The 25510-nt window shown below is 46.2% G+C and overlaps 5 protein-coding genes across 5 annotated transcripts; 1 reads left to right on the top strand and 4 right to left on the bottom strand.

Moving 5' to 3' along the window:
- Positions 1-29: 29 nt before the first annotated feature.
- On the bottom strand, positions 30-822 carry LOC131286937 (dynein regulatory complex protein 8). Its single transcript, XM_058315952.1, has 5 exons — positions 801-822; positions 619-735; positions 433-556; positions 167-377; positions 30-92 (listed from the first exon to the last, which is right to left on the bottom strand). The coding sequence occupies exons 1-5, from the start codon at positions 820-822 to the stop codon at positions 30-32; spliced, it is 537 nt and encodes a 178-aa protein (XP_058171935.1).
- Positions 823-1232: 410 nt separating this feature from the next.
- Positions 1233-3129, top strand: LOC131286603 (BTB/POZ domain-containing adapter for CUL3-mediated RhoA degradation protein 3). The gene is made up of 2 exons (XM_058315585.1): positions 1233-1633; positions 1694-3129. The coding sequence occupies exons 1-2, from the start codon at positions 1468-1470 to the stop codon at positions 2407-2409; spliced, it is 882 nt and encodes a 293-aa protein (XP_058171568.1). The 5' UTR covers positions 1233-1467; the 3' UTR covers positions 2410-3129.
- A 59-nt stretch (positions 3130-3188) lies between these two features.
- On the bottom strand, positions 3189-3723 carry LOC131282028 (intraflagellar transport protein 20 homolog). The gene is made up of 3 exons (XM_058311410.1): positions 3600-3723; positions 3374-3528; positions 3189-3305 (listed from the first exon to the last, which is right to left on the bottom strand). The coding sequence occupies exons 1-3, from the start codon at positions 3721-3723 to the stop codon at positions 3189-3191; spliced, it is 396 nt and encodes a 131-aa protein (XP_058167393.1).
- Positions 3724-5099: 1376 nt separating this feature from the next.
- Positions 5100-9034, bottom strand: LOC131282760 (probable protein phosphatase CG10417). The gene is made up of 7 exons (XM_058312299.1): positions 8781-9034; positions 8102-8316; positions 6577-7931; positions 6325-6509; positions 6051-6232; positions 5762-5959; positions 5100-5651 (listed from the first exon to the last, which is right to left on the bottom strand). Exons 2-7 carry the CDS (start codon positions 8210-8212, stop codon positions 5280-5282), a joined length of 2403 nt encoding a protein of 800 aa, XP_058168282.1. The 5' UTR covers positions 8213-8316; positions 8781-9034; the 3' UTR covers positions 5100-5279.
- A 3355-nt stretch (positions 9035-12389) lies between these two features.
- LOC131281726 (cilia- and flagella-associated protein 299-like) lies at positions 12390-13210 on the bottom strand. Its single transcript, XM_058311073.1, has 3 exons — positions 13071-13210; positions 12847-13000; positions 12390-12782 (listed from the first exon to the last, which is right to left on the bottom strand). The coding sequence occupies exons 1-3, from the start codon at positions 13208-13210 to the stop codon at positions 12390-12392; spliced, it is 687 nt and encodes a 228-aa protein (XP_058167056.1).
- Positions 13211-25510: the final 12300 nt, after the last annotated feature.

Here is a 25510-nt window from a genome sequence, read left to right on the forward strand (position 1 = left end):
AAGGGAAGAAACAAGATTGAAATTTCGTTTCAGCGATTATTTCGATTTCGTACTTTGTCGGCAAGTGCATAAATACTATCAGACGGTTCGTGCTAAGGTAATAAATAACAGCGTGGGACCATAAAACATAAAAACTTAAATCAGGGATGTTTTCAGAGAATCTTACCAAAAGTTGGTTCAAGTACAGTTCATAAGCGATTTTGTCGGTCGCCATATCCACGGCCACGGCCATCATTTCCTCAAGTTCCTCCACCGTGAATGGTTCTCCCTCTTCCGTAATAAGCTTTGTCATGTACTCTTTATCTACAAAACCTTTTCCTTCCTGGTCCAGAACACGGAATGCCTTGAGCAACTTTTCCGGCGGGGCTGGTTCCATTCTAGACGAATAAAAACACTTTTAATAACATCATGAGGCGCTACGATTCAACTTACTTATGCTCTGCAATCAACTGGCTAACGTATGGAAGGAATTTTGATAAATGGACGGTGCCGTTAGAATCTTCAAACTCCGTGGCAGAGATAACTTCATTCACGTCGGCCTCCGTGGGAACGCAACCTTTGATATCAGAACAACATAATTATTTTTCCAACAAGCCGACATAAAATTAAATCGTTTACCTAAAAATCTCAAGATGGTTCCAATTTCGCGAACATCCACCGTTTTGTTACCGTGGTGATCGAAAATCAGAAATGCGTCTGCAATACGCTTTTCCAATTCGTTTGCAGGGTTGATGTCTGAAAATATGTTCAATAAATGGTTGATCAGATCGTAATGAACTTTATTTTACTCCATTTCCTACCAGAATATTCAAAATCGGTCATTTTCGTCGCAGCGCAGATAAACACGGGGCATCGATTCAACAAACAATTTCAAACAACGTCCATTTTATGTTGAAAGTTCGTTGTTATGGCAACGCAACTTTGCTGAAAACTCTCTCTCGCCCTAACTACTTCAAGAGTTTTAAATAAGACAAGATTTTGTTAGATTTGAATATCATACATGCAAAATACTTACGTAAATCAATTGTAAAAACTGGTATCTGTAGCGTATTTTGCATAATTTTATGTTTGCCATAAACTTCTACGGTTTGTGTATTTTTTTTTCTATGCGTCATTTATAACGTCATTTTGACATAGCAACTTTTGACAGCTGAATTGGGCAGGGATGTTTTGAGAAATCGTCTGCCGTTCTTCGACCGTCTTCTATGAAAAATAGTGTAACTGTTAGTCGTGTATTATAATTAAACCACAACAGAAAAAGTGAAAAGTATTACCAACCAGCGCACGAAGCCTCAGCGCAGCTTGAGCTAGGCGAGGGTTGTTCGAACGGGAAGAGCTCGCGGCAAATCATCCCTCGAATCAGCTAAGCTTGCCAGCTCTAAGTGTCCACAGAGGCAAACTGTGCTGCGTACTCAACGTACGCGCAAGCATCTGATCATAATTGAGACCGACGGAGCCGCGGCCAAAATGTCGGGTGACCAGAAAACCCTCATCAAGGGAAACCCATCCCAGTACGTGAAGCTGAACGTTGGCGGATGTTTGCACTACACGACGATTGGGACGCTTTGCAAGCAGGATACGATGCTCCGTGCTATGTTCAGTGGCCGTCTGGAGGTGCTTACCGATTCTGAAGGTAATTGATCGGCAGTAGTATAACGATGGGTTGATTAACAAACTCTATCTTGCTTTGTAGGTTGGATATTAATCGATCGTTGTGGGTTACATTTTGGAACTATACTAAACTTCCTGCGCGACGGCAGTGTGGCGCTTCCGGAAACTACGAAAGCTATCGCAGATTTGCTAGCGGAATCGAAGTACTACTGCATCGAGGAACTAATTGAAGCGTGTGAGAAAGTGCTCGCCAAAAAGGAACGCGAATCGGAACCGATCTGCCGTGTGCCATTGATAACGTCACAGAAGGAGGAACAGTACCTGATCAGCACCGCCACCAAGCCGGTGGTGAAGCTGCTGATCAATCGGCACAACAATAAGTACTCGTACACAAACACCTCGGACGACAATCTGCTGAAGAACATCGAACTGTTCGACAAGCTCTCGTTGCGTTTCAGTGGGCGTGTGTTCTTCATCAAGGATGTAATCGGCTCGAGCGAGATATGCTGCTGGTCGTTCTATGGCAACGGCAAGAAGGTGGCGGAGGTATGCTGCACCTCGATCGTGTACGCCACCGACAAGAAGCACACCAAGGTGGAGTTTCCCGAGGCGCGTATCTTCGAGGAAACGCTGAACATTTTGCTGTACGAGAACAAAAACGCTCCCGACCAGGAGCTGATGCAGGCAACGTCACTCCGCGGTGCCGTCGGTGGCATCAGCTCGTACACGAGCGACGAGGAGGAGGAGCGTACCGGACTGGCCAGGTTACGCTCGAACAAGCAGAACAACCCCACATGATTCACGCATCAGCTCGTGCTGAAGCAGAAGTTGTTGCCAAAGAGGAACTAGCGCCAGATGCAGCCGGTTTTCCTTCGCGGACTGACTGCGATGCTCGCGCGTGCAACGTGATTCCAGTGTGCGTGTGTCAGTGCGATTTTTAACTTTGTCGATTTTATTGCGACGTTATGCGGTCAAGCCACGGAATGTGTAAACGAACAATAATAGCTATGCATGAAAGTTACAATAATCTACTAGCAAGAATTATTCGACAAAACATTCATTCGAAAGTGTTCCCCACATATTCCGGTAATTTACCGTTCTACCGTGTAGCGTGTGATCGGATAGTGGAAAGGGATTTCAAGATAAGCCTACCGGTACCAGATGGAGCTGATGGAAACTACCACTAGAATCGCCAATAATCGATAAGGAGCGCGCGGTCCCATACATTGCCGTACTTCACGAACGAGTCCCCTGTTCAATGAATATGTACTTCTTCATAATATAGATGTTTTTACCTTTATATCTCTATATCTGTCTAAGGCTATGCAGGGATTATGGGTCGGTGGAATTCAATAGCTTCGCGTATGGGTTCCAACGGCAATGAACATTGCTCCTCTTCCCACCAAGGACTGAATGCGTAGGCGAGCAGTTGATCAATAAATAGGTAACAATAATTCAGTAGGATACTGGTTGAACATTGCAATCGGATCTAAATATAGTCAAAACTAAATAAACTATGTACACTGCAACTCGTCGACTCGAAGATTTATTCCTCTGTCCATTGAGAAAACTCCCTGTTACTGGTTTTGATAGAAATTATCTATCATTTCCTGCTGCTCCGATTCGATTCGCTGCAGATATTGGTATTCAATTTTTAGCTTATCTAGTTCGACCATTTTCTCGATGATTTCGCTCTGCAATCAATTATGTTTCTTTAAGTTAGAACCTTTACCGCATGGCAGCACATTCGCTTCCAACGAACCTGTATTTGTTGCTGCTCGGATTCGCGCTGCTTGGAGAACGTTTTCAGCATGTTCTGCACACCGACCGCACGCATCTTTTCCTGGTCAACTTCCACCGCGAACACTTCGATGATGTTCGCAAACTGTTCGATGATGCGTCGGAATTCGGAAAGTTCTTGAAATATGGGAAAATTGAGGTAATCTAATGGTAGGAAAGGTCGGCAACACCTATCGCATATCGCTTACTTTCGGTAAACTTTTCACACTCATCCCGCAAGTCGTTCGTCTCGTTAGCAACCTCCGGATCGATCACTCGTAGCGTGTAGAGATCGTCTATGTACAAACCAGATTTACCAAACTCTTCTCCCATGGTGCCGTTTCGTGGTTTTTAAAACAACAATAATAAACCGATTGTTTTCTCTGGCACCGGAATCGCAATAGGCTACAAACTAGTTTGGTCGAACGGTTGCCATGGTTTCAAAGTTTACCGATTCTTTCCATCCCATATTGACATAAGAGAGTTGGGACACACGTGTGCTTTAATTTCGATTAAAAGACATTTTATTGCCCTTATTTTAGATACATTTGTGTATGAATTCAACCATCTATTTTCCTTGCGCCTCACACTTCCGGCAAAACATTTGGGTTTTTGTTTTTAATGGACCTTCTTTTCCACACTTTCTTCAACCGTTTTGCAGCTCTAAATGATTGCAGTCTGGTAGTTGTCCCAGTAAATCTGTCCTTCGGATGGGGATTCTAATGCTCTAGGGAGAAGGAAAAGCTTCGGAAAAGGAAGGGTTTTTCGTTTCTTTTGCCTTTTAGCGGTAGATTATTTTTGTTTGCCATTTCGTGTGTTACTGCAACCATCGAAATATTATGTACACTCTGATCCCGCGCTTGTTTTTTTCGTTTACAGTTCATTTATTTGGATACGTGCATCTGTTTAGTGTATTGTATTTAATCGCTGCTACTATCCGGCTCGTACATTTTAGTTCTGTTGAAACCGGTAGCAGCATTTGCCACACGGATGACATTCCCAAAAAGAACACATGTCTACAACTAACCGCTTACATCAGACGAATGAACCGCGACTGCACTTGAATATTGCTACTTGCAATGATAAATTATTTCTGTTTTGATCAATACGCACGACCCGGGCAGCAATTTTTGTCTCAATGTTTACATTCAACCACATATAATAGAGATAAAATGAACGGGTGGTCCAGGACTACCCCCCGCCTGGTCGATAATAGATATTGTTCGAGTTGGCCATTGTCACCCATTCTATTGATTTCATTTTCTCATATTTCTTATATTGATTTAGGTGATCGATTCCTCTGCTCCCAAACCCTAGGAACGCTACCTAAAACCAACCCATTTTTGTTCAAGTTCTTCCAACGAGTTCATTGTTGTAGTAAATACTGAAATTGAATTATTTAGGGTGCAGGGGCGGTACACAAATCGGTACATTGAAACGGGTTCATAGTTCGACCGTAGTGAACACTCTATGAGACGTACAAGCCATTTTACATAAATCTGACCACTACGGGGATTGGAAAACGATCAATCATCTGTTGTGACGTAAGTGACAATTACTGGCCACTCGACCGTTAGCTTAACTTCCTACATGGAGAACTAATCGAACCTTATTGTACGCCCCTCCTTTCTTCGCCCTCGAACGAAACGGACTCGGCGCGGATTGTTTGCCTTCTTTTGAGGTGACATATGAATGGTAATGCTGCGGCGTACGGCAGAAAATAATGGGATGATGGGCTTATGAAGTACTTCCCTAACAGAGCGGAGTCGAATCCTAAGAACACCCCGAAAAAAAGAAAACTAACAGCTATTCCTTCCCTATCCACAATACGCATCGAAAGGGTGTAGCGGAAACGCCTGCGGGTGGGGGCGTGTTCTGGCTTAGTTCCTTCACGTGGATGACGATGACGTAGCCGCTTCGGAGGAACCATCGATCGATGCGACAGCGGCGGCAGCTTCCATCTCCTCGGTGGCATCCGCCGGCGGTTCCTGGTCCGTTTCCGGCTTTGTTGCTCCGTTGCTGCAGCTTTCCACTTCCGTCGTGGAGGAAGCGCCATCGGGGGCGCAGGCGGGGACTGCATCGGTTTTAACTTTTTTCGTAGCCGACGACGGCTCCGGTGTATCGACGGAGGCCGAAGCTGTCCGTTTCCGCGACGCGGAAGAACCGGTGAAGTTAGGTTTAAACTTAACGATGATGGCCGTCATGTTGTCACAACCGGTTCCGTCCCCTTTGGTGTGTGGCGCTAAGCAATTGTCAAACAGCTGTAAAAGAATAGCAGCAGAGTTGTATTAGGCATTTTTAATAAATGTTTCCAATTTATTAGTTTCTAAAAATACGATTAGAATTATTAATGGATGTGGCTTGTATTTACCTCTTCACAAATTTTTGACAGCTTTGCATCCGGCTCGTGGATTCGCTCCTGCACGAACTGTACGACTTCATCACTGGTCATAAAGTTCCAGATGCCGTCGCAGGCCAGCACCATAAAGTCGTCCTCCGGCCCGACCGTGATGTGCTGGATGTCCGGCAGAGCGGATATCATCTGTTCCTGCGGTGGTAGAGATTTGTTCTGTGTTCGGGGGGAAAGAATGACCAAAACCAAATTAATATCATGCGCATCACCCGGTGAGGACAATGTAGGCGAAAGGTAAAGCTGGTACCGTTTTGTAGCCATGATCGCCGATGGCGCGGGAAAGATTAAGCCCTCCATTGACGCGCCCGTCCAGCGTCACCCGGCCGCCCGCCTTCTCTATCCGTTCGTACTCGATCGTGTCTTCCGGCTTGTGATCGAAGCTCATCTCCAGTGCCTGACCGTTGCGACAAACTACACACCGAGAGTCGCCTAAAGGTTGAGCAAGGTGACATATTCATAAATTGTCATTCCGGACTGTTGAAATCAATCATTGAGGGAGACAGGACAACGTTAGTCCTTACCTGCATTGGCGACGTAAAGATCCTTTCCGTGTAGCAAAGCAACGACTGCCGTACAACCGCTGTCCTTTCCGGGCTCATCGGAAATGTTTTTCATGAACGCAGCGTCTTCCTCGTTCATCAAGTCTTCCTCCTCTTCATATTCACCTTCCTCTTCACCATCTTCATCGTCTTCGCTTCCGTCCTCACTAGAAAATGAAAAGAACGAAATCAATCCATGGCCTACTTCTACACGATACGCGTGCCGAAACTCACCCGTACGGATCTTCTTCGCCGTCCTCTGTGCTGGATGTATCATCGGCCGGTTCGCCGACGTGCGGGAACTCCTCGTCGGAATCGCTTTCGTCATCATCGTCCGTGTCATCATCGTTCATGGAAACATCGGCCGACGAAGGACCATTCTTCGATTCTTTCTTCACCACCTCGCCGGTCGCCGTGCTGTGTACCTTAGGGGCCGCCGCTGCAGGCGAGGCGCTCTTCGATCCACCACTGGATGCCGAACCAACCACCCCATTCTCTCGACTTGCCGATGAGCCGGCCGGAGCGGCAGGGGTCGAAGAGGATGAGCACGAAGACGACACGGCTCCAGATGATGTGCCTCCCACCTTGACGTCCCCGTTCAGTCTGCCCGCAAGCAACTGTCTACTTCCATCCGACGAAGAACTGTCCGGGGCACAGTTTTCCTTAACTGCGGCGGAGGCGGCACCCGATGCCGATGCTTCACCCCTGGCCACCGCATTTGCCGGCACGATTCCCTCAGTGTCGCTAATCTCGTTGCTCTGTTCTGCCGTTTTGCTTCCAATGCCGACTGCGGTGGTGGCAGCGGCGGAAGCGGCAAGGGCGGCAAGAGTTACATCACTTGTTTCGGCAGAGGACGATGACGATGATGGTTCCTGTACGGAGACAGCTGCCGTTTCGCGAAGCACCTGTTCCTCCGAGCTGCTGACAGTCGAATCCGCCGCATCCGCTGAAGCTGTTGAAACTGGTTTGCTTTCCTGAGCGGCTGGATCTGCTTCTCCCGAGCTTACGGGGGCACTGCTAGAACTGCTTCCACCTGCAGCAGCAGCGGAGGCTCCGGCGGAGGACGAAGACGAACTGCCACCGGGTTCGTCCGTATCATCGGCCCCGGAAGAACCACCCGCCATACCACGTCGCTTGCCTTTCAAATATGGAGAAACCGATTTCGAAGAGTTTCCCTCCTTCGCTACCATGGCCACACGCTGGTTGGACGCTGCTCCAGCCATCTTTACCTCCTTGCAGTACCGCTGCAGAACGTCGTTTAACGGCATCATTGCCTCCTTGCACAGATCCTCCACATTATCGTACTCTTCCTCCTCCTCATCCTCGTCCGCTTCCTCCTCGCCGTTGGTTTTGTCCGACAACTGTTTCAGCACCTCGATCACCCTTTCCTCCAGCAGCGTCGCGTCGAAGCCGATGAACGCATCCTTCAGTGCCTGCGTGAAATTCTTCCGCCCGTACGCCTCGACCGTTTTGAGGAAGCTGGGCAGGTGCAGGCTGCAGTACTGGGCCACCTCCGCCCCGCCGTGCCCGTCGTACACCGCGAAAAATGAAGCGTTATCATCGAAGTTCAGTATGCAGTTGTGTGCGTCCTGCAAGTAAACAGAGAACGCGCCGGATGTCAATTTACAACTCCTCCAACCAGGCAGATAAACATAAATCTGCATCACGGCCTACTTTTGCTTCCAACCGCGATGTGTGACCATTCCTTTTCGGTGGCACATTTGTTTAGACTACGGGTTTACGAACGAAACCGACTCACCTCTTGACTAACTCGCCATCCTTGCATCGAGCTCGAGCCGCATATCAAATAATCGTTCGACTCGTCGCTAGAATCCTTCTTCGTTTGCGGTTCCGAAAGGTATGCTCCCATGTTGAGGGCTTTTCCGGATGGCACCGGTAACAAGCCAGTTGGTGAGAGGTTGGCTAAAATCCGCACGCAACCACGGGAAACTTGATTTGTACCGTGTTACAGACCTGAAAAAATACACACACACCATACAGTTAGCGGGTTTTCACATTTCCTTGTGTAGTGCCACTATGAAACAATAGGCGCGTAACAAGCACACCTTTTTTTCAGCGCACACTACGCACATCGAAGCGGCATCCCCGTTTCAATCTGCCGGATGCACGCGCGCACACACTCACACGCACTCACGCAAAACGCGACGCGACTCTTGTTGGGGCTTCTGCCCTATCTGCCGGCAGCCGGGAAAACTCACGTTCCGCACTCAATGTCCAGACCCATAAATTAACCGCCGGATTGCAAAGGGCCTTAGAGCGTTGGCATTGGATTTGCACACGTTTGGAACTTACCACACAAAACACTTGCAAATAGCAGCAGAACGCGCGATGTGGCTACTTTGTAACCAACGCGGCGAGGGAAGCGAGATGAACTGCCGCCTTTTGGTGAAATACTCCTTCGAAACAGCAAAACTTACCCACAATCGCTCCGTTTGGCGTGAAGAACGCAACTCGTGCGTTTGTTTCCGACCAGCAAACTGTTTATTCTTTCTTCCCGGCAAATTTCCGTCTTCGACCGTCGCGGGTTTGCTTTACGTTGCTGCTGCTGCTTGCTTCTTTTCACCGCGCATCATCACGTCAAAACAGGACTTTGCAGGAATTACTGTCAAAGTTGCGGAACGCGTCGCCCGACTTCAGCGAGATCAGGTTAAAGCGCGCTAGAACAAATGCGTGAGGAAATGCCTCAAGCAGCCCTTGCGAAACAATCTAGTCGCCAAAATTGCAACTTGGAACAACTTTTAGGTTGTTTTCGGTTTCAAACGTTTCGTCAAAGCAGGTCGGAACGCGGGCGGGTTGAGCTGCTCGTGGAGATGTAAAATCGGAGCGATAATTAACTGATTTAAATCCGATTCCTACTATGAGGATGAATCCGAACCCAGTTCTTTTAAATTCTGCATCGTCCGATTCATTTGCATCCATACAAATTTGTAAGAAAAACACTCAAAGCTTATCTTGCTTCCCCTTGCTATATGAGAACCATTAGCTCCGCAGTAAAAATGCCTTTGCAATTATTTGTCTTATTACAGAACTATACATACAAAATGGTAAATAAAGATACACACATCAGTAAAAATTATGAAATAACACTAAACATTTTTCAGGTATGAGTCCGGAGCAGATGTTAGGATTTGTCTTTTTTGCGGATCGGAGTTTAAAGATCTGTTCCTTTCTCGGAGCTACAGCTGCCACCACTAGTAGGGTGTCACAGAGTTTGAAATGGACCAACAACAATGAAGAATGTTGTTTGAAATTTAACCAACTTTTGATAACAATTTCTAACAATCGGTACCCAAGAATGCACTCAAACGCCAAACGAACTGTTAGTTTTTTTTTTTTAATATTCTGTTGGTAGATTTCTCCCAATGTTTGCGATAAAGTTTATTGAAGATCGGTTTCATGAGTGTTTGATTATCTTTAATTTGTGTAGCCAATCTTTAATGTTGCTCGTGGAAAGGAAAGTGCAGTTCATGCAAGTATGTTTCTTAGATCCGCACGTGGGTAAGTAAGGTTCTAATTTTGTAAGCCTTTCTTGAATCGTCCTATTAGTTTTATCCACTTTCCAATGTAATGAATCTGTGTTAAATTCTTTCTTTTCATACTTAAACAAACGATGTACGAAACAATCAATCCGGATAAATAATGTCTCTGCCAGTGCCTTTGCTGTACTGAAGAAAATCCCGCAACACTCCCTTATCGTGGAGCGTACGCTCGCGCCATGCCATGCGTGGAAATCGTTAATCTAATTTTTTGGGCAATTTATATCACCGCTTACAACTGTCGAGCCCACGGCCGCTATCACAGGAGCTTGCTTTTGGTGGGTCGCTTTTTTCAAAGGCTCTGCTTTTCTTTGCAGTACGAGTTGCTTTCCTCTTACTGCTGTTTCTTCCCTTCATATTGTTCACTTCCCGAACCCTAGACGACCATCATGCATCGTGGATGCAAGACGAAAAAAAACAAATGAAATGCGTATTGTAAATAAGAAACTTGCTCCAAAACGACGGTAGCTGATAGTAAATTGTGCTCTTCTATATCCCACAATCCCTGAGCTATAAACTATCGAAGAAGAGTATTTCACTCTTTTGTTAGCTTTCACCAATAACTTTCATACTCGTACTGAAAACATACGGTGCAGGGGAAGAAAAACAATCATTACAAATCAAATGATATGCACAAACAAGTTTACGTGAAACACATAAATGTTGCAAAACTTTTCCCCAGAGCTTACAATGCGATAAACGAAATAATCCTCTTGTGGTTATTGTCATCGAGAAGAACAAGGGATTTACTTTACGAGTCCCTTGTCAGTGCAGCTACAATCTCCGGTAAAAACGAGATAACGTGTTAGGATGGGAAAACGTTCCTTGTAAAAAATCGGAGCTATGAGTAAATGACGTCATAAATGTTCTTGGTTTCGAAGAATATCTTAATCCATCCGCAAGAGGCGGGATAAGGCGGACGGTTTGGGGGATTGGTAGAGAATCACGTGCAACATACGTTTCTGCGTAGGTTGCGTACGCTTTGGCACCGCGAAACGCCAACGCACACAACATCCAACCACGTCCGAGCTCGACTCGGGCCATGGTGGGACTTTTTTACGTTTTCCCTGAATGGGTGAATGGAGCCGTGGGTGGATGCTACACAAAACTCTACTGAGCGTGTGGAAGAGGACCATGAGGACGAGTGTGGAATGTGCTCGTCGCGGGACGTTTTTCCCACGCCCACGCATTCAATGTCCTTGTAGCTGAACGACTGGAAGCATCGTGACTCTTTTTGTATGGTTCTGGAAATCGTGGAAAAATATTTCCTCCCACACGCAACAATTTTACTGGTCAGTGGCACGGATTTCCAGATAGTCAAGAGCATTAAATGCATTAACTTTCCCAACCGCAGACGGATGGCCAATTTTCCATCCCCATTCATTTGACCGGAACCGTTCTGAATGACTTACATGGGCCATTTTTAATGAACTAATCCCTAATTACGTTCATTAGTAGTACGTTTGTTGGAATATGCCCATAATGCCTTCCGGGTAAATTTGTACGCATCGCACGAACACGTGACCTCCCATCCACCTGGCCATTGCAATCGCTGTTCCTGTTGCATTGCCACCGCAGCGCAATCCGGCGGTGCACGGCGGTTGCGACGGGCGAGCGCAACAGACGTCACACCACTACAGCGACACAAATGCATCCGTGACGAAAGCGCAAGGCTCGGCCAGGGTTCCCCGGGCTGGCAGCGTTAGTAGAACGTCATAAGACCAAAGTCCTTACCGAACCATTTCCGCCGAAACGGCTCGAACAAAGAGCGCCCGCAGCAGCTCCGGCAGGGTCGGGAAATGAACGTGTGCACTTGGCGAACGAAAGCCCACTTGCATGACGTTCGGGATAGTAACCGTAAATTTACGCGCTCCCGAAAGACAAGGACGGACGAATATCATCCCGCAACGGAGCGTGACCAAGGTAACGGGAGCTGGAGAGCCACGTCTATGTATGCTCCTACTATGGCCTACCAATACTGGCGTGGCGAGGCGCGTAAAAGCTAGTAGAGAAGTGCATTTCGAACCCGGGTTTCCATCGAATTCCTTCTCCAGCGACGATGGAGTCGAGGCCGAGATGATGGTGGAGGTCAGGACTTCGGACTTCCGAACGTTCCGCGCCGTTGGTGCATTTTTGTGTCCTCGGCACTGTCGCAAGTTGTGTGTGTGTGAGTGAGTCTGTGTGCATAACGAGCCCCAAGGAGAAATCACCATGCCCCAGAATGCGCACGCCCTGGAAGAAGAGTTCCGCTGTACGACGCCATGGAAAACGTGTTCATTCGTTGCCCTCCAGGTGTCCCGAGCGCGGTGTGTGTGTGTCACTAGATATTTGTCTGTATGTTTCGAAAAGAGTTGGAAATATAAATAACAAAATCAAAACGAATTCATTTGGAAGGTCAGAACCAAGCTGCAGCGGGGAGGATGATTAAAACGAGCCATCGATCCTTGAATGTTCCCGTGTATCGATTCCTTTTTGTCGGGCTACCGGAAGCTAGTAGTTCTTCCGCACGACGTGATCGTATAGGACGGCCTGCTCGTACAGCTCGCTCGGCACCTCGGTGCGACTCGTGTTGGTACCGTAGAAGCTGGCCACCGGATCCGGATGGATGTCCTTGCGATCGTGCATGTTGCGGAAGATGATGCCACGCCGCGGGTCAAAGAGGATCCGATAGTTGCGCGTGTTATTCTTCCAGCTGCGGTCCGTCTTGGCGTTATAGTACAGGAGATCGACAGGGGTCGGGTAGAGCACGGTACGTCCCTCAAAGATCGCCCGCCAGTCGTTGGAGTACTGCTGATCGCGGTGCACCCGTCGGAGGCCTTCCTCGTAGTCGATGTAGCCCGAGATTTCCACCGAGTTTTTCATGCACCGGATGTAGATGATTGTCTGTTGGAGAAGCGAGGAGTGTCAGCTTCAATCCACATAGACGGAACCCCATGTTGAACATTACCGACAATAGACCCAAACGATTAGGACGTTCCCTTTCCGCCAGCTCCTGGAGTAGCGTATCTTTGGGCACGATGTTACGGCTGAACAGTGTATTGGGATCCTTCGCTACCTGCAGGAAGTTGCGCTGTGCCTCAAATGCTTCCTTTGTGAGTGCTCTAAATGTAGACAAAACAAACGAATGTTTATTTGAGAGGACAAATAAATGTAAATTAAAATCCAACTTACCTGTAGCCCGTTCGATACAGGCTGATTAAATTTTCCCGATCACCGAAATACTGGAGGCTCTTGCCATCGATTAACGACTCGAGGTATTGCTCGTACGTCTCGAACTCAAGAATTCGTAGGTCCTGGTCGGTTAGCTTCATTTTCTAACGGTATGCACTAGTACTAGAGAAGGAAAATAGATAAACTATAAGTTGAGTCTACTTAGATTCTTTGATTTCGTGAAAAATTGAGTACTTATTCGAATTTCAAAGTTCGTTTCGTAAGTTAAGGCTTATGGATTATTTACAGAACGTATGCATACTAAATAAGCATGTATTTATAAAAAATGATCTTTCATATGTACTAATGATTTATCCCAACAAAATGGGACTGATTTTTGGTTTATTGAAAATTACATTAAGAATGCAATCGAACCATTGGTTAATCAACATAACCTAAAGAAATGTATAAATGCATGAATAACCGGGCGCCTCCATCGAGATAAAAATGGATAAATGTTTGAAATAATATTTCAAAATTAAGGTTTTAATAAAAATTGATGTACATATTAACTTTGAATTACGCTCGTGTTAAAAGTTAAAAACAAAACGTGTAGAAATGAAAACATGCTTGCCTGTCATTCAACAACCACAATCGCTGATAGCAGTTACTATTGGCTTCCAATGACGAAACGATAATGGATGGGAAAATTCAACAAATGAATCATAAATCATACTCCCCAGTGCCAGCAGGAGGAGCAGCACAGTGCAGTGCGTCCACCGCACAAACACACTGGAAAAACCTCCTACCACACAGTAAAGCCACAAATGCCCGCCAAAATAAATCCTTTCCCTCCGAAGCGCGGCATTCAGGTTTCCGACGCGGTTTTGCGCATTCGCGCTTCCGGCATGAACGCACTAGCAACGATTTTCCTTTCATCGCGTTGGTGTTCATTTCTGTCCGGTTCGGAAAAGCGTTCGGTGTTTTCCTTTTTTCTCTCCTCTCGATACTGGTGTGCGACTGTGTGGTTGCGCGCAACCAAGTAAGCGTCCCATGCTCGACACGAACACACACGCACACACTCGCACTTCACTTTCACGGAAATGTCGATGTAGTTGTTCGGTTCGCTTGTCGATGAAGCACGCTTGTGCGCGCGTGTTGTCAGCAGCGAGCTGGGAGGCCGTTCGCTGGGATTGACCGCGTATAACAGGCACCTTCCAGTGCTGGCGCCGTTCAGAATCGAATGAACACTGGCTCGGGCAGGACCACGGTGTGTGCTTCCGGTGTGTGCGTTCGTGGTGTGGCACGGCAAACGGGTACCGCCGGAAACAAAGGGCGGCAAGCGAAGCGCAGCAACTCCAACTCCAACCGCAAAAAAGGAAAATAAAGCATTGAGCAGAAAAAAAAACTAGCCACGGGAAAACAACGCACCGACCTACCCGAAGAAAGGGAACGGCCAGGCAATGGCAGTCGACGGTGGCCGTGATGTTACATAAAAAAGTAACGCAAAGCAAAATAACACAAGCGCATACTAGTGGTGCGGTTTGAAGGTTCCGAGGCCAAAGTGTACCCGGAGGGTTCGCGGCCAACGCGCCCCTAGTGAGATAGTGAGTGTAGGAGCGTGTGTACGGCCTCGGTAGTCCTGTCAAAGTGTGTTTTGCTGCTGCTTGCAAGGTGTTTCGCCTTATCTGGGAAGTGGTTAACGACCATAACATTTCGCGCGACCACGACGATTATAACATAAATTCTCGGGTTCAAGTGAGTTTGATAAAGTTGTCCATTTGTTGGGCCGACTCTGTGAGCGAATGTCAATGCTCAGCCCACCGACTTCGAGAAGCTTGTTCCGGAGCGGTGCTGTTCCGCACACGTCTTTTCTATCCAGCCCGTTTTAGCGATGCGGAAACCGCAGCTGCTTCTAGGAGCCATCGGGAGTTCGATCAAAAATCGACCACATACTAGCAGTGAGACCGTGTGAGCCTCGGTGAGACCCGTGTGCGTGTGTGCGAATATGTGGAAGTTTCAGGCTGGCCAACCCTTTGCCGCGAGTGTCACAATATTATCGCCCGCTTAGTTGACGTGAATTGCCACGAAAATTTCCTTTCCGCCCGGAGAAGACGGCCGTGCAAACTTCGTGCGTCGACGTGTTGAATTGCCCGTCGCCTGACGGTGTGTGCGTGCGCGTTGAGGCTGTGTGCGAATGTTTATTGCTCTGCGTCAAGGTGAAGCTTTGTGGAGCAGGAAGGTTAATTCGTGACCTGTCAAAGCGTGGTGGGGGAGCTTTAAGGAAGCGCGTACGAGAGCGGCGTTCAGGCGGAAACGAGCTTGAGTTTTTTTTTGGCAAGTTTTCACGGCGTCCCAATGGCGGAAACAGGATGACAATCGGCAGGGCTCCGTGGTCACCGTCCGTCTCAACCATCGTCGAGCGGAGACGGGCAGCACATTTATGAAAGCTGTCAGCAAATCTGGTGTGTATGTTAATCAAGCTGCTGTGAGCGAATTGGACAAAGCGTGGAGGATGTAGTGAGCTAGTGAGCAGTTGCTGCTTTTCTTCGTGAGATGTATCGCTCACTGACCGTGAACCGGAAGGTGGAAAACAAGCCGTCGAACGCCAGGAAGTGTGCTGTCGTTTCGCATTTGGCACAGAAGAAGAAACGAAACACAAATGCCCCTGCGGAGGCTTGTCCTGTTTGGTGAACAGCGAAACTAGTGCCCTACACTTGTGCCGAGTGTTACTTCTTCCGGCACTGTCCTTCGTTTCACTCTGCCCCATCGTCGCGGCCATCAGTTACACGGGCCTTCGCTAGACTTCCGCTAGTGTCTTGTGTATTTTGAGTTCGATTTTCCGCGTGTTCTACTACTACCCGCCTCCTGTTCGGTAGAATGTGTCCTTTTCCTCAAATCGTGATCGAGAATGAATAGAACCACCGGGGACAGAAACAAGAAATTTCCCGGCTTCTTCGCAGCGGATTGTGTTCTGGCATCTTGTACAATGGAAATCACCGATCGAAGGATATACACAAATGAGCACAACTTTAACCATCTAAGTAAAATGTAAAGCAAAGCAACCCTTAATGTGAGGGTTAACACAAAATCGAAGGTAAATATCAATTGTACTCTAAGAACAATTGATCCTGTTCTGGTTGTATTTGTAACTATACGATATAAACGTTTATTTGTCGAAGAAATTATGTTGCGAATAAATGTCCTTTACCGGACACACAAAAGTGAGAAGGAAAAACAAATGAAAACTCCTTTCCGCTACGATTCATTTTCGTGCGTCGAAATAGAAATGTCAAAGTAAGCGACCAAAAATAGTAACCTGCTCGATTGAGACGAAGGCGGAAGGCGGGCGGAAGTACTGATAACGAATGAACCCCATCACCTTGGTTGAACCGGAATGAGTGTGTTGGTGTCGGAATCAGTGAAACGCGCCACCCCAACTCCTCCCCCGACCGAACGCTCAACAGAGAAGGGCTTTTGTGAGGCACCTTCTGTAGCACCCGCAGTTTCATCATCTTTATGTGCTTTCCTTTCTCTATTTTTTCCTCGAATTTGTCGTTCGATTGCGTGCTTCGAAATCGGTGCCCCGTCTTTCCCAATTCATTCCGCTCGGTAGTAAAAGGATCGTTCTATGAAGGGGTGGTGGAAAATCAGCCAGTGCACTGGCTCTACTGCGAAGCTTTGAAGCTTGCGTGTGCCCTTCAATTCCCACGGTATGGTACGACTTGGCGTTGTGTGCGTACGCAAGGAAAATGTTGTTTCTGCGTGAAAAAGCGGGACGTCTGAAAAGGAAACGAGCGAGAGCGTAAGATTCGATTCATTTGATTGTACGAATGGATTGAATCCTGGTTGTCAAGGGTTTCCCACGTAACGAGGGTAGATTTTTCATTGGCATGCGTGTGCATGCGTGTGCGTACTCATGAAAGCGAACCAACGGGTACGTTGCTACGCAAAACATGAGGAAAATGTACACCGAGCATGGCTGCTTCCTTTCGAGGCGAAGTATTTTCCACACATCCTTACAAGTTTGTGCGCCATATGGATAAGCTTGGTGGGGGCAATTTTCCACCCGCCCGGGAGTTCTCACGCTTTCGCCTCGGCAAAGTGAGTACTTCAGAGGCTCTGGCGTCGTTGTGTTGTGCTCTTCACCCTATCCCGAAAGGATGATTCGACTTTCTGTTCGGCGCCTTTTCCTTCCCTTGGTTCCATTTTATTTCCCTCTCTGCTTCCTTTGCTTTTCTCACCTAAAAGGCGTGTATGTGTGCGATAATCTTGAAGTGCTCGCTCGTCGTCCGTCCTTGCCGGGGCATCCGGCGTACGGCGTAGGTAATCGGCTTCGAATCCGGAACGTTAAGCATCCGTTACGATTGGATGAGGGATGGCGCGCGGTGGCATGTAAGATGTGGGCGAGAGGTTTTCTCGAAGTGATTGCACCGTAGAGGGCTGGTGAAAGGCGTGAATCCTTTGTTTGTTTGCTGCTGGATTGAGACAGCATCGGGGGGAAACGGGCTAGAAATAGCAGGTCGTTTCGATGTTGAAACCTGGAGGTGTAAGTATACATTCATACGAATACACGTACACACGTGATAAGGTAGTAAGAAAAATCCCCAATGAAAACATTCTTTTTACCCGACCGCTTTTGAATGAAGTTAAGAAAAAGGGCTCGTTTTTATTCAACCATCCCTACTCTCGTGACATGATAAATGTATTTCTAACTCGAGATTACAACTGTTTAACGAACTCTATCCTTGTTGCGTTTTTTCCGTATATCCTCGCGTTGGGGATTAGAGCTGGATAAGAGGTTGGTTAGCACGAGGGATTAGCGCACGGATGAGTTGGGAGCTCAAAAAGCGGGAACAACGACGGTTTGCTTCTGGGCTTACACACATCGTAACCTCAAGCAGCTCACGTTACGGCTGCCTTGCATGGTGTGTGCGCCTCGATGAATGATTGCGCTGCCACTGCATTTGACCCAGTTTTTGCGAGAATGTGAACGAACACTTCGTTGTTCTTTTCTGTGCCACAGCATTGACTTATAAATGTTTTATTTTGCGGAAATAATCATGCAAGAACATTCCGCTGATAATGCTGAGGTTGAGTATAAATTGTGGGGTCCTTCCTTGGAATATTTTTGTTTTAAGTAGCAATCGAAATATAATTCCCTAGTTTGTTAATGTTATCGCTTATATATATATTTTTAACAAGTACTCTGCATTTTTAAAAATTCATGAAGATATATTACATAGTAACTACCTATTTTAGGAATGTTTGGTGATGTTTTCGTAGTCTATTTGCTTCAGTGTGCATTTGTTACGAAAACATATCTCAAGCTTGCGATGTAACTGCAAATTTGATAATATGTAACGACACAAAACTGATAAAGAGCCTTATGGAATGTCGAGAAGAGGCAACAAAAAAAATTGTTTTTCAATGAGTAATGTTTTAAAAGCTTGTTCAACGAGAAATGAGTATGGCAAAGACAAAATTAATATTTCACGCCTTTTAACACGTTTTGTACCACGCCACCCCTGCATGGATGACGTTATTATTCGTGTTGGACATATATTTTCTTATGCACCATAACCTTTTTTTCTGTGTAAGATATGGTTGGTTATCTAAAGGCTGATGAATGGTAAATGTTAATTTCTACTACTGAATGGTTGGTTTCTTTTTTCTTCTTTTCCTTAACAACACTATGAATGACGAGTTTTGCTGCTTTTTGCGTTTGTAAAAACTAATAAGGGCTTTAATTCTTCGTTTGTAAAAAAAGATGCTAAACTCCTCCGTTCATAATATTAGTTTTAGGGAATGTGTTAACATTCAGGATACTTTAAAGATACTTTACCTTTGACTCGAATTACTTTCCCTCTAAACACAAGTCAAATTTTAGAATATCATATGCATGCCGTGAATGAAAGCTGAACTGATAATTTCAACACAATTTTCTGGCACATCCGACATACGATGAGTATACAACTCACGTTTAAATTAATCTTCTGTTTGTTTATTTTTGCAACCATCATCGGTTGGGTTTGCAAAACAAGGCTAATATTGGACTCTCTCCTCACACGCGCATATGTTTTGAAATGCCTCTCCGGACAGGGGCGAGGCAAAAGATGAATTGATTGCTGTCATAAATAAATTGTTGTTTTTTTCCGTTGATTTCACGCTTATCGCGCCGCGTAATAATGCACCACTTCACTCGCCGTCGGACACCCGGATCGGTGGCGCACGGACTTTTAAATGTGAACGGTGAACCCGCGTTGTTCCTTCCGAAAGTGTTGCATGTAGACATTGAATGCTGTCGAATATGTTTCATTTTTGAAATAATTTGAACCGAGTGGACCGGGTGCCACTTGAATGCTGGAGGGTTTTGTTTTTCCCTTTTTTGCGATTGTTGTTGATACACACTCTGGGTACGTTTTTGTTTTCTTGTAATAAAAAAGCGAACGAAATCCATCTCCAAATCTCGCCGGCATTCATTATGCATGTGCATTTCAATAAATATTTATATCCGCTTGAAAACATGCCGTCGGCGAACCGACGGTGAGCCCCGGGCTCGAATAATGCCCCACTCGAGCGTCAAGCAGTGATACAGTATCGACGTGAATCGCGCAAACATTATTGTTAGAAAATGGGTATTTTATTGAGCGTTTTCCCCGATGCCGAGGGGGAGCGCCCGCATCCGAAGCTGGCAAATGGCATGATTGCATTGATTGTTTGCAAGCCCATCGAGCCACCGTCAACCGTTGCTTCATCTCTGTCCCTCTCACTCTCGGTCTCCTTTTGCCACTTATCTTTAAAGATCTTTGCGTTCGAGTTTGTGTACCCTGTGTTCCCCTTCGCAAACCCACTAGGGGAAATAGTCGGTCGTAGAACGACTCGAATAAAATACGAACCATCAAAGACGAGCACGCTTGTCGAACAATTGCAATATCAAAGAGGCACACTTTTATTTCCACCGCTTTGTGAATGTCTTGTTCGTTCGGTTCCGTTTCGTTCGCCATGGTCAGTCTCGTGCACCAGAATCGATTTGATCATCGTTTCCATGCTTCATGTTCGATTTTGGTGGAGAAAATAAATCTAAAACATGAATGCAGCTGCGAGGGAATCGAAAAAAGATACGTCTCGGAAAACGGCGTTTGATCACTAAACGCACCAATACGAATCGGACACCAACGCCGGTTCTGGGTTAGTGGCACAACTTACGCCGTCGCACCGAATTACCTCACTTGACACAATGCTGACCGGCTACAACAGGCAACCTTTGTGCTGTGGAAATGTTTTTTGAAGAAAATGATTGTCACCTTTGCTCGAGCATCATCTTATCTGGTGGTCAATTTTCTGTGTCTTTTCGGCTTTTGTTTGACCCAGCACAAAGCATTCTTGCGCCGTGAACAGAAAAGGGGAACAAAAGAGGGACAAAAACGTTAAAACATTGTTGAATGGGCAAAGGGTACACAGAGGGAATCTTGTCTAAGAAAAGCATATAAACCTTGCCACTGAACGGATTGTCTATTACAAAGAGCTTGCAGCGGACGGTAGAAAATTGCTTCGAACATAACTGAGCTTTCCATGCCGATGGAGGCGCCTGGTGGCGGACGTAATGTGTGCTCTTTTTTGTAAGGCATCGACAGTTAACCTCGGGTTAAGCACGGTACTTTATGAGTGGCGTCCGATAGCAGTGAAGAGTGGATAGACTTACTGTTATCTTGTTTTATTTATATTACTCTATTAAAGTTTTATTGGAAGTAATAATTGTCCTGTTTCACATCAATTTGAAGAAGGTGTTGACATGTGGTTCTCCCTACCAACTCTATTTAGTTGCTCATTTTGGATGATATGTATTTTTATCAATATTTTCGGTTGAATTTTTAGAAAAAAATTCATCAGTTTCCAACTGTTACAAAATCTCATTTGAAAGATTTAGATTTTTTACAGTGAAAAAAAAGGTTCACCGGAGTTTTAATAATTTAAACCAAATTTTATCTCAATTTGCAATCAAACAGCGTCAATCTCGACTGACGCAGTGCAGATGGCAGCCGAGCCATCCTCAAGTTTCGCCGACCTCCGGATGCATTCGACGGTGCATCGTCGTCAGGTAACAGGTGCACATACCACGTCATCCGTTTGATGGCTTGTTGGTAATTATTAATTATCCCGACCACACACACACACACATACAACCACCCGTGCGCAGGAAGGGTTCTGATTTTTGTGCTGGGTCGTCAGGTGATGGAAGGAAAACTAATATCAAACATAACCGAGAATGAAGTTCAATGTTGCCGAAGCTGATTGCCGAAGGTTAGAGGGTGGTTTCATTTCGAATGTTATATACAACGGACCAAGTTATTTCAGGGCAGCTGGTGAACTCAAGCGAAATTCAATTATGAACGTTCGAAGCGGAGAGAACAGAGGGGTTTAAGGATTTTTGTTTGACCATGATTGTTCACGACCTGGACAAAAGACAGATAAGCGCGAGGCTTACTCTCATATATCTCCACCGTGGTCTCATTCGGTTGCACCCCGGAGGTTCGAATTCTAAAGTCGTCCTTTCCCTGTCCGGATAAGATTGGCGCTTATTTATGATAAGACCACCGAGGCATCCATCGTGAATCCCTGACATTTTCCATCCTTCAGCTTCACTTTTTACCCTTCAAGTTGAAGTTGCTATGCGTATTGATAGCATTTCTTCCATCGGAGTTTATATGTGTTTGTTCGAAAACATTCCTTCTCCATCTGGCATTGACTATTTTTTGTGCCACCTCGTACGTATATCCTTGGCAGACAAGTCCGGTTCCGTACGGGTTCGACTCTCCGACGCGACGATAACAAGTCGCTCGTCCGGAAGGGCAAAAGCTTAATTTAATTAATTAGGCTTTTCTCTCCAAGTCGGCCGGCTGGCGGGCTTTCTTTGTCCCTTTTGGCTGCCCCGGACCGGGGCCGGGTAAGATGGATGGCTAAACTCGAGCAGGCAATCTTGATCCGTCTGGTACGTGCGAATGTGTGTGATGGGATCGGATGGCTTTACTCGTGTTTTTTCCACCGATTTTGCTGAAGAAAAATTAGCTCAAGACCCCAAAATGGTTGGTGTTTTTCATCCACCAAAAAAGAAAAAAAAAAGGATACTGATTAACCGATACTCGATGTTGGAAAAACACTGGTTAGATATCATCGAAAGCAAACCCACCATATCGACGCTCGACGTTTGAAATGGTTGTGTGAAAAAAATTCCCTAACAACCAAAACCGGAACGGAAACGAGAGTTCTAAGAGTGTTTAACTTTACTTTCGTGTGTTTGAAACTTATGAGCAGCTCCCTGTAGTTATTTTCTAAACTTCTAACTCACTCGTACGGATTATGTGACAGATGAACTAAACTACCATAAACTTGCACCAACTTGGCCTTTAAGTTGCTCCATCTTTAGATTGGAGCGGAAGCAAACCTTACCAATTCCCAAAGGTTTTATTTCCCCTTAATCCATCGCCGTTTGCTTTATGACTTCAACGTACTGGAACTAATTAGTGTGTGTCTGTGTTTCGTGTTCGTTAGTTGACTTGTTGAGAAGCCGTTGGCGTATAGATTCTAGGCCGTGCCGGTTTCGAGCAATAATCAGCACCGGATGGAACCGGCAACCGAACAACCGAATGGAAGTAGAAAAGAGTTTTCACGTTAACAGGATCGCTGAAGAAGGGTCGTCCACCCGAGACCCGGCTAGCGAAAAGGGCAACAGCATCAAAAAGTCACATTGAAAACGGGCAAGTTGGACGGGAAACCTGTTCTTTACCGTAGGCAGGAAGTGGATTTTTGGAAAACACTCACTTTGACCTCGTTTTGGCGACGCTCGCGAGTGAACGGCCACAGTTGTGAAACGGGCAGCAGTCGACACTTTCCCAAATGGTGGTTCGATATTTGCATCGGAGATGTACATCATTTGCAATCTCTTTCTCTCCATCGAATACTTCAATTCAGCTAACTGGAGTGTTTGTCAATTGCCTTTGCAATTTGTTTGCTGCAATTAAAGATAATAAAAACGACCTGAATAGATTATTTTTTCGAAGTTCTTTGGTTGGTGTTGAATTTAAGAGATTTTTTCGATCAACTGTTATTGTTGTTTACTTTTCTCGTACACGTTATAGTATAGAAAGAAAAAACCAATGTTACATTTCATGGATGATTGATTATATGTTTCTCCTTACCTAGTCGGTATTTGGGAGATCAAACACGATAAGCTGTTGTTCGGGGTGTTTCGAAACGACTTCACAGCGTCTTAATTTTTTCGCTAGCTTCGTTGGATTTATGACACGAACGAACCGACTGGGCTTGCAAAAAAAAAGGAACAACTACACATAAAATAAAACCCATCCCAAAGCTGTCAAGCAGGAGGAAAAGCACTGGCCCTCGGGGTCCGTTTTTGTTTCGCTCTTGAAGCACAGAATCCGGTACTGCGCGTTTCCAAAGCTGCCGACGAATCAAGCTGCCTGGCCCCCGGAACGTGTCCGGACTGGCGGGATTTCCGAATTTGAGAACCCAGCTTCAAAGCATTCCCTCGAGGCGACAAATTACATATGACGACGATACACTTCCTTTTTCCCGACAACACACACACATACCCTCGCGGTGGAAGTAGTCTTCTTTGAGGTGCTAAGGATGTACCCCCCCCCTACCCCTCCCAATCCGGTTCACCACCCTCCGGACTGTTGCCAATCAACCATTTCCGTCGGAATGCCTTCGCTCCGTCGGCGGGCAAAAGTGTTTGGCATTTAGCCAATCTAGTTGAAGCACCCACACACACATTTTTGTTGTTGTTTTTATTGGCTTCCCGTGCGAACCGAAGCACCACGTACCGACCGCGCCAAAAGAGCGCCTTACGGGAAGGCGCAAGAAAGGCGGGGGCGCACGGAGGATGGCCCATAAACTCCGAACCAAACCCTAACCCATCGAGCGGCAGGACGATAACATCCCTGGCTCGGAATGCTCTCGTTCTAGCCTCGGGTTTAAAGTCTTTGCTCGACACTCAACACAAAGACACACACACACACACACACCCTTGGAACCGTCCGTCCAGGAATGCTATTTCTGTAGAGGCTCGCGCTCCGAGAGTGGGTGACTGCTGGGTGGCGCTTGCGGTCGACGCTTTTTCTTTCCGACTGACGATCGAAGTCAATCTAGTGGCGATAAATCAAATAATATCTTAATTGAATATTTCACCTCAAGCATTTCCGTTCGAGGTGCCTGGAATGCTGGCCAACGATGCTGCCGGGTTAGAGCAGAGGGCTTTTGTTTGCTGTTCTTGAGGTGGAGCTGCTTTGATGCTTCATTTCTTGACTTATGTGGGTTTTCATAAGTTTTACTAACAGATGCTTGGTTAACATAAGGGAGGGATTTTTCATCTCGTTTAGTTTCATAAAATCGATACGGTTAAATTTTGCAAAACCCGAAGCACTCAACTGTTACCAACGAGCTTTTATGGTATTTCCTTGATGCGAACCAACATCCTCATTTACACAGGAATACTATCCTGTTTTAGTTTATTTATGGTAAAAACTTTTATAAACGTGAACATAATCTACCTCCTTTGCAGTAACACGAAATGAGAACCGAAAAACGGCGCCCAAACTGGGTCATGGCGTTACACCGTTCCCACTCCGCAGTCGTTTGCATTCGTACGCCCGTGCTAGGGGTCAAAATGGATATTAATAGCATCAAATTAGGAGAAGAGTGTAATTAACATTATCATAATTGCACAGGTGAAGCAGCTTTTGCATTTTCCCGATAAGACCCTTGATATCAGCCAGCTTGTGTCCCGTCCCCCGGCGGAGAAGGGAGCGGGAACGGGGGAAGGTTGACGTTTCATGATAGCACATTATTTGCGTCCTTGCTGAATGTTGTTATATGTACTTGCAGTCCAGCAGCACAGCGATGTCCTGCATTACAGGGTGTGTATTTATCTTTCTCGTACCAAAAACAAGCGCTGGTAGAGGTCAGTCGGTGTCACGAAGTCGTCCCCCGGCCAGGCAAAGGTGGAATGGTTAGTAGAAGAAATAAACCGTCGTTTACCGTTAATTACCCTTTTTGGCCCACGGTCCAGCGTGGAGTCCAGGGTAGATGTTTTTTGTGTTTCTCTTCTCCGCGAAGTTGACATTCCGGTGGCGCAATTGGGGGACATTTTCGGTTCGCTTACGAGCACCGCAAACCCATGCAGCAAGCCTTTATCTGTGCCCTTTCCAAAGGATGGAGGAAGGCTGCAAAAAGAGCTTCGACACCGCTAAGAATGCCACTGTCGTACAATTTACAAAAGCAAATGGACAACCGCCCCGGAACGGGGCTTGGCGGATACTATACTCTAGGATTTAAATGGTAAGTTAACGCGTCCCGTTCTCCCTTCCCGGCACTTTCTCCCCTTCTACATCGGATTGCAGTCCGAGCGATTGTCGGTTTCGGATGCTGAATGTTGCAGT

This window comes from Anopheles ziemanni, chromosome 2 (genome assembly GCF_943734765.1).
Source record: "Anopheles ziemanni chromosome 2, idAnoZiCoDA_A2_x.2, whole genome shotgun sequence".
In the NCBI taxonomy this organism is placed as follows: domain Eukaryota; kingdom Metazoa; phylum Arthropoda; class Insecta; order Diptera; family Culicidae; genus Anopheles; species Anopheles ziemanni.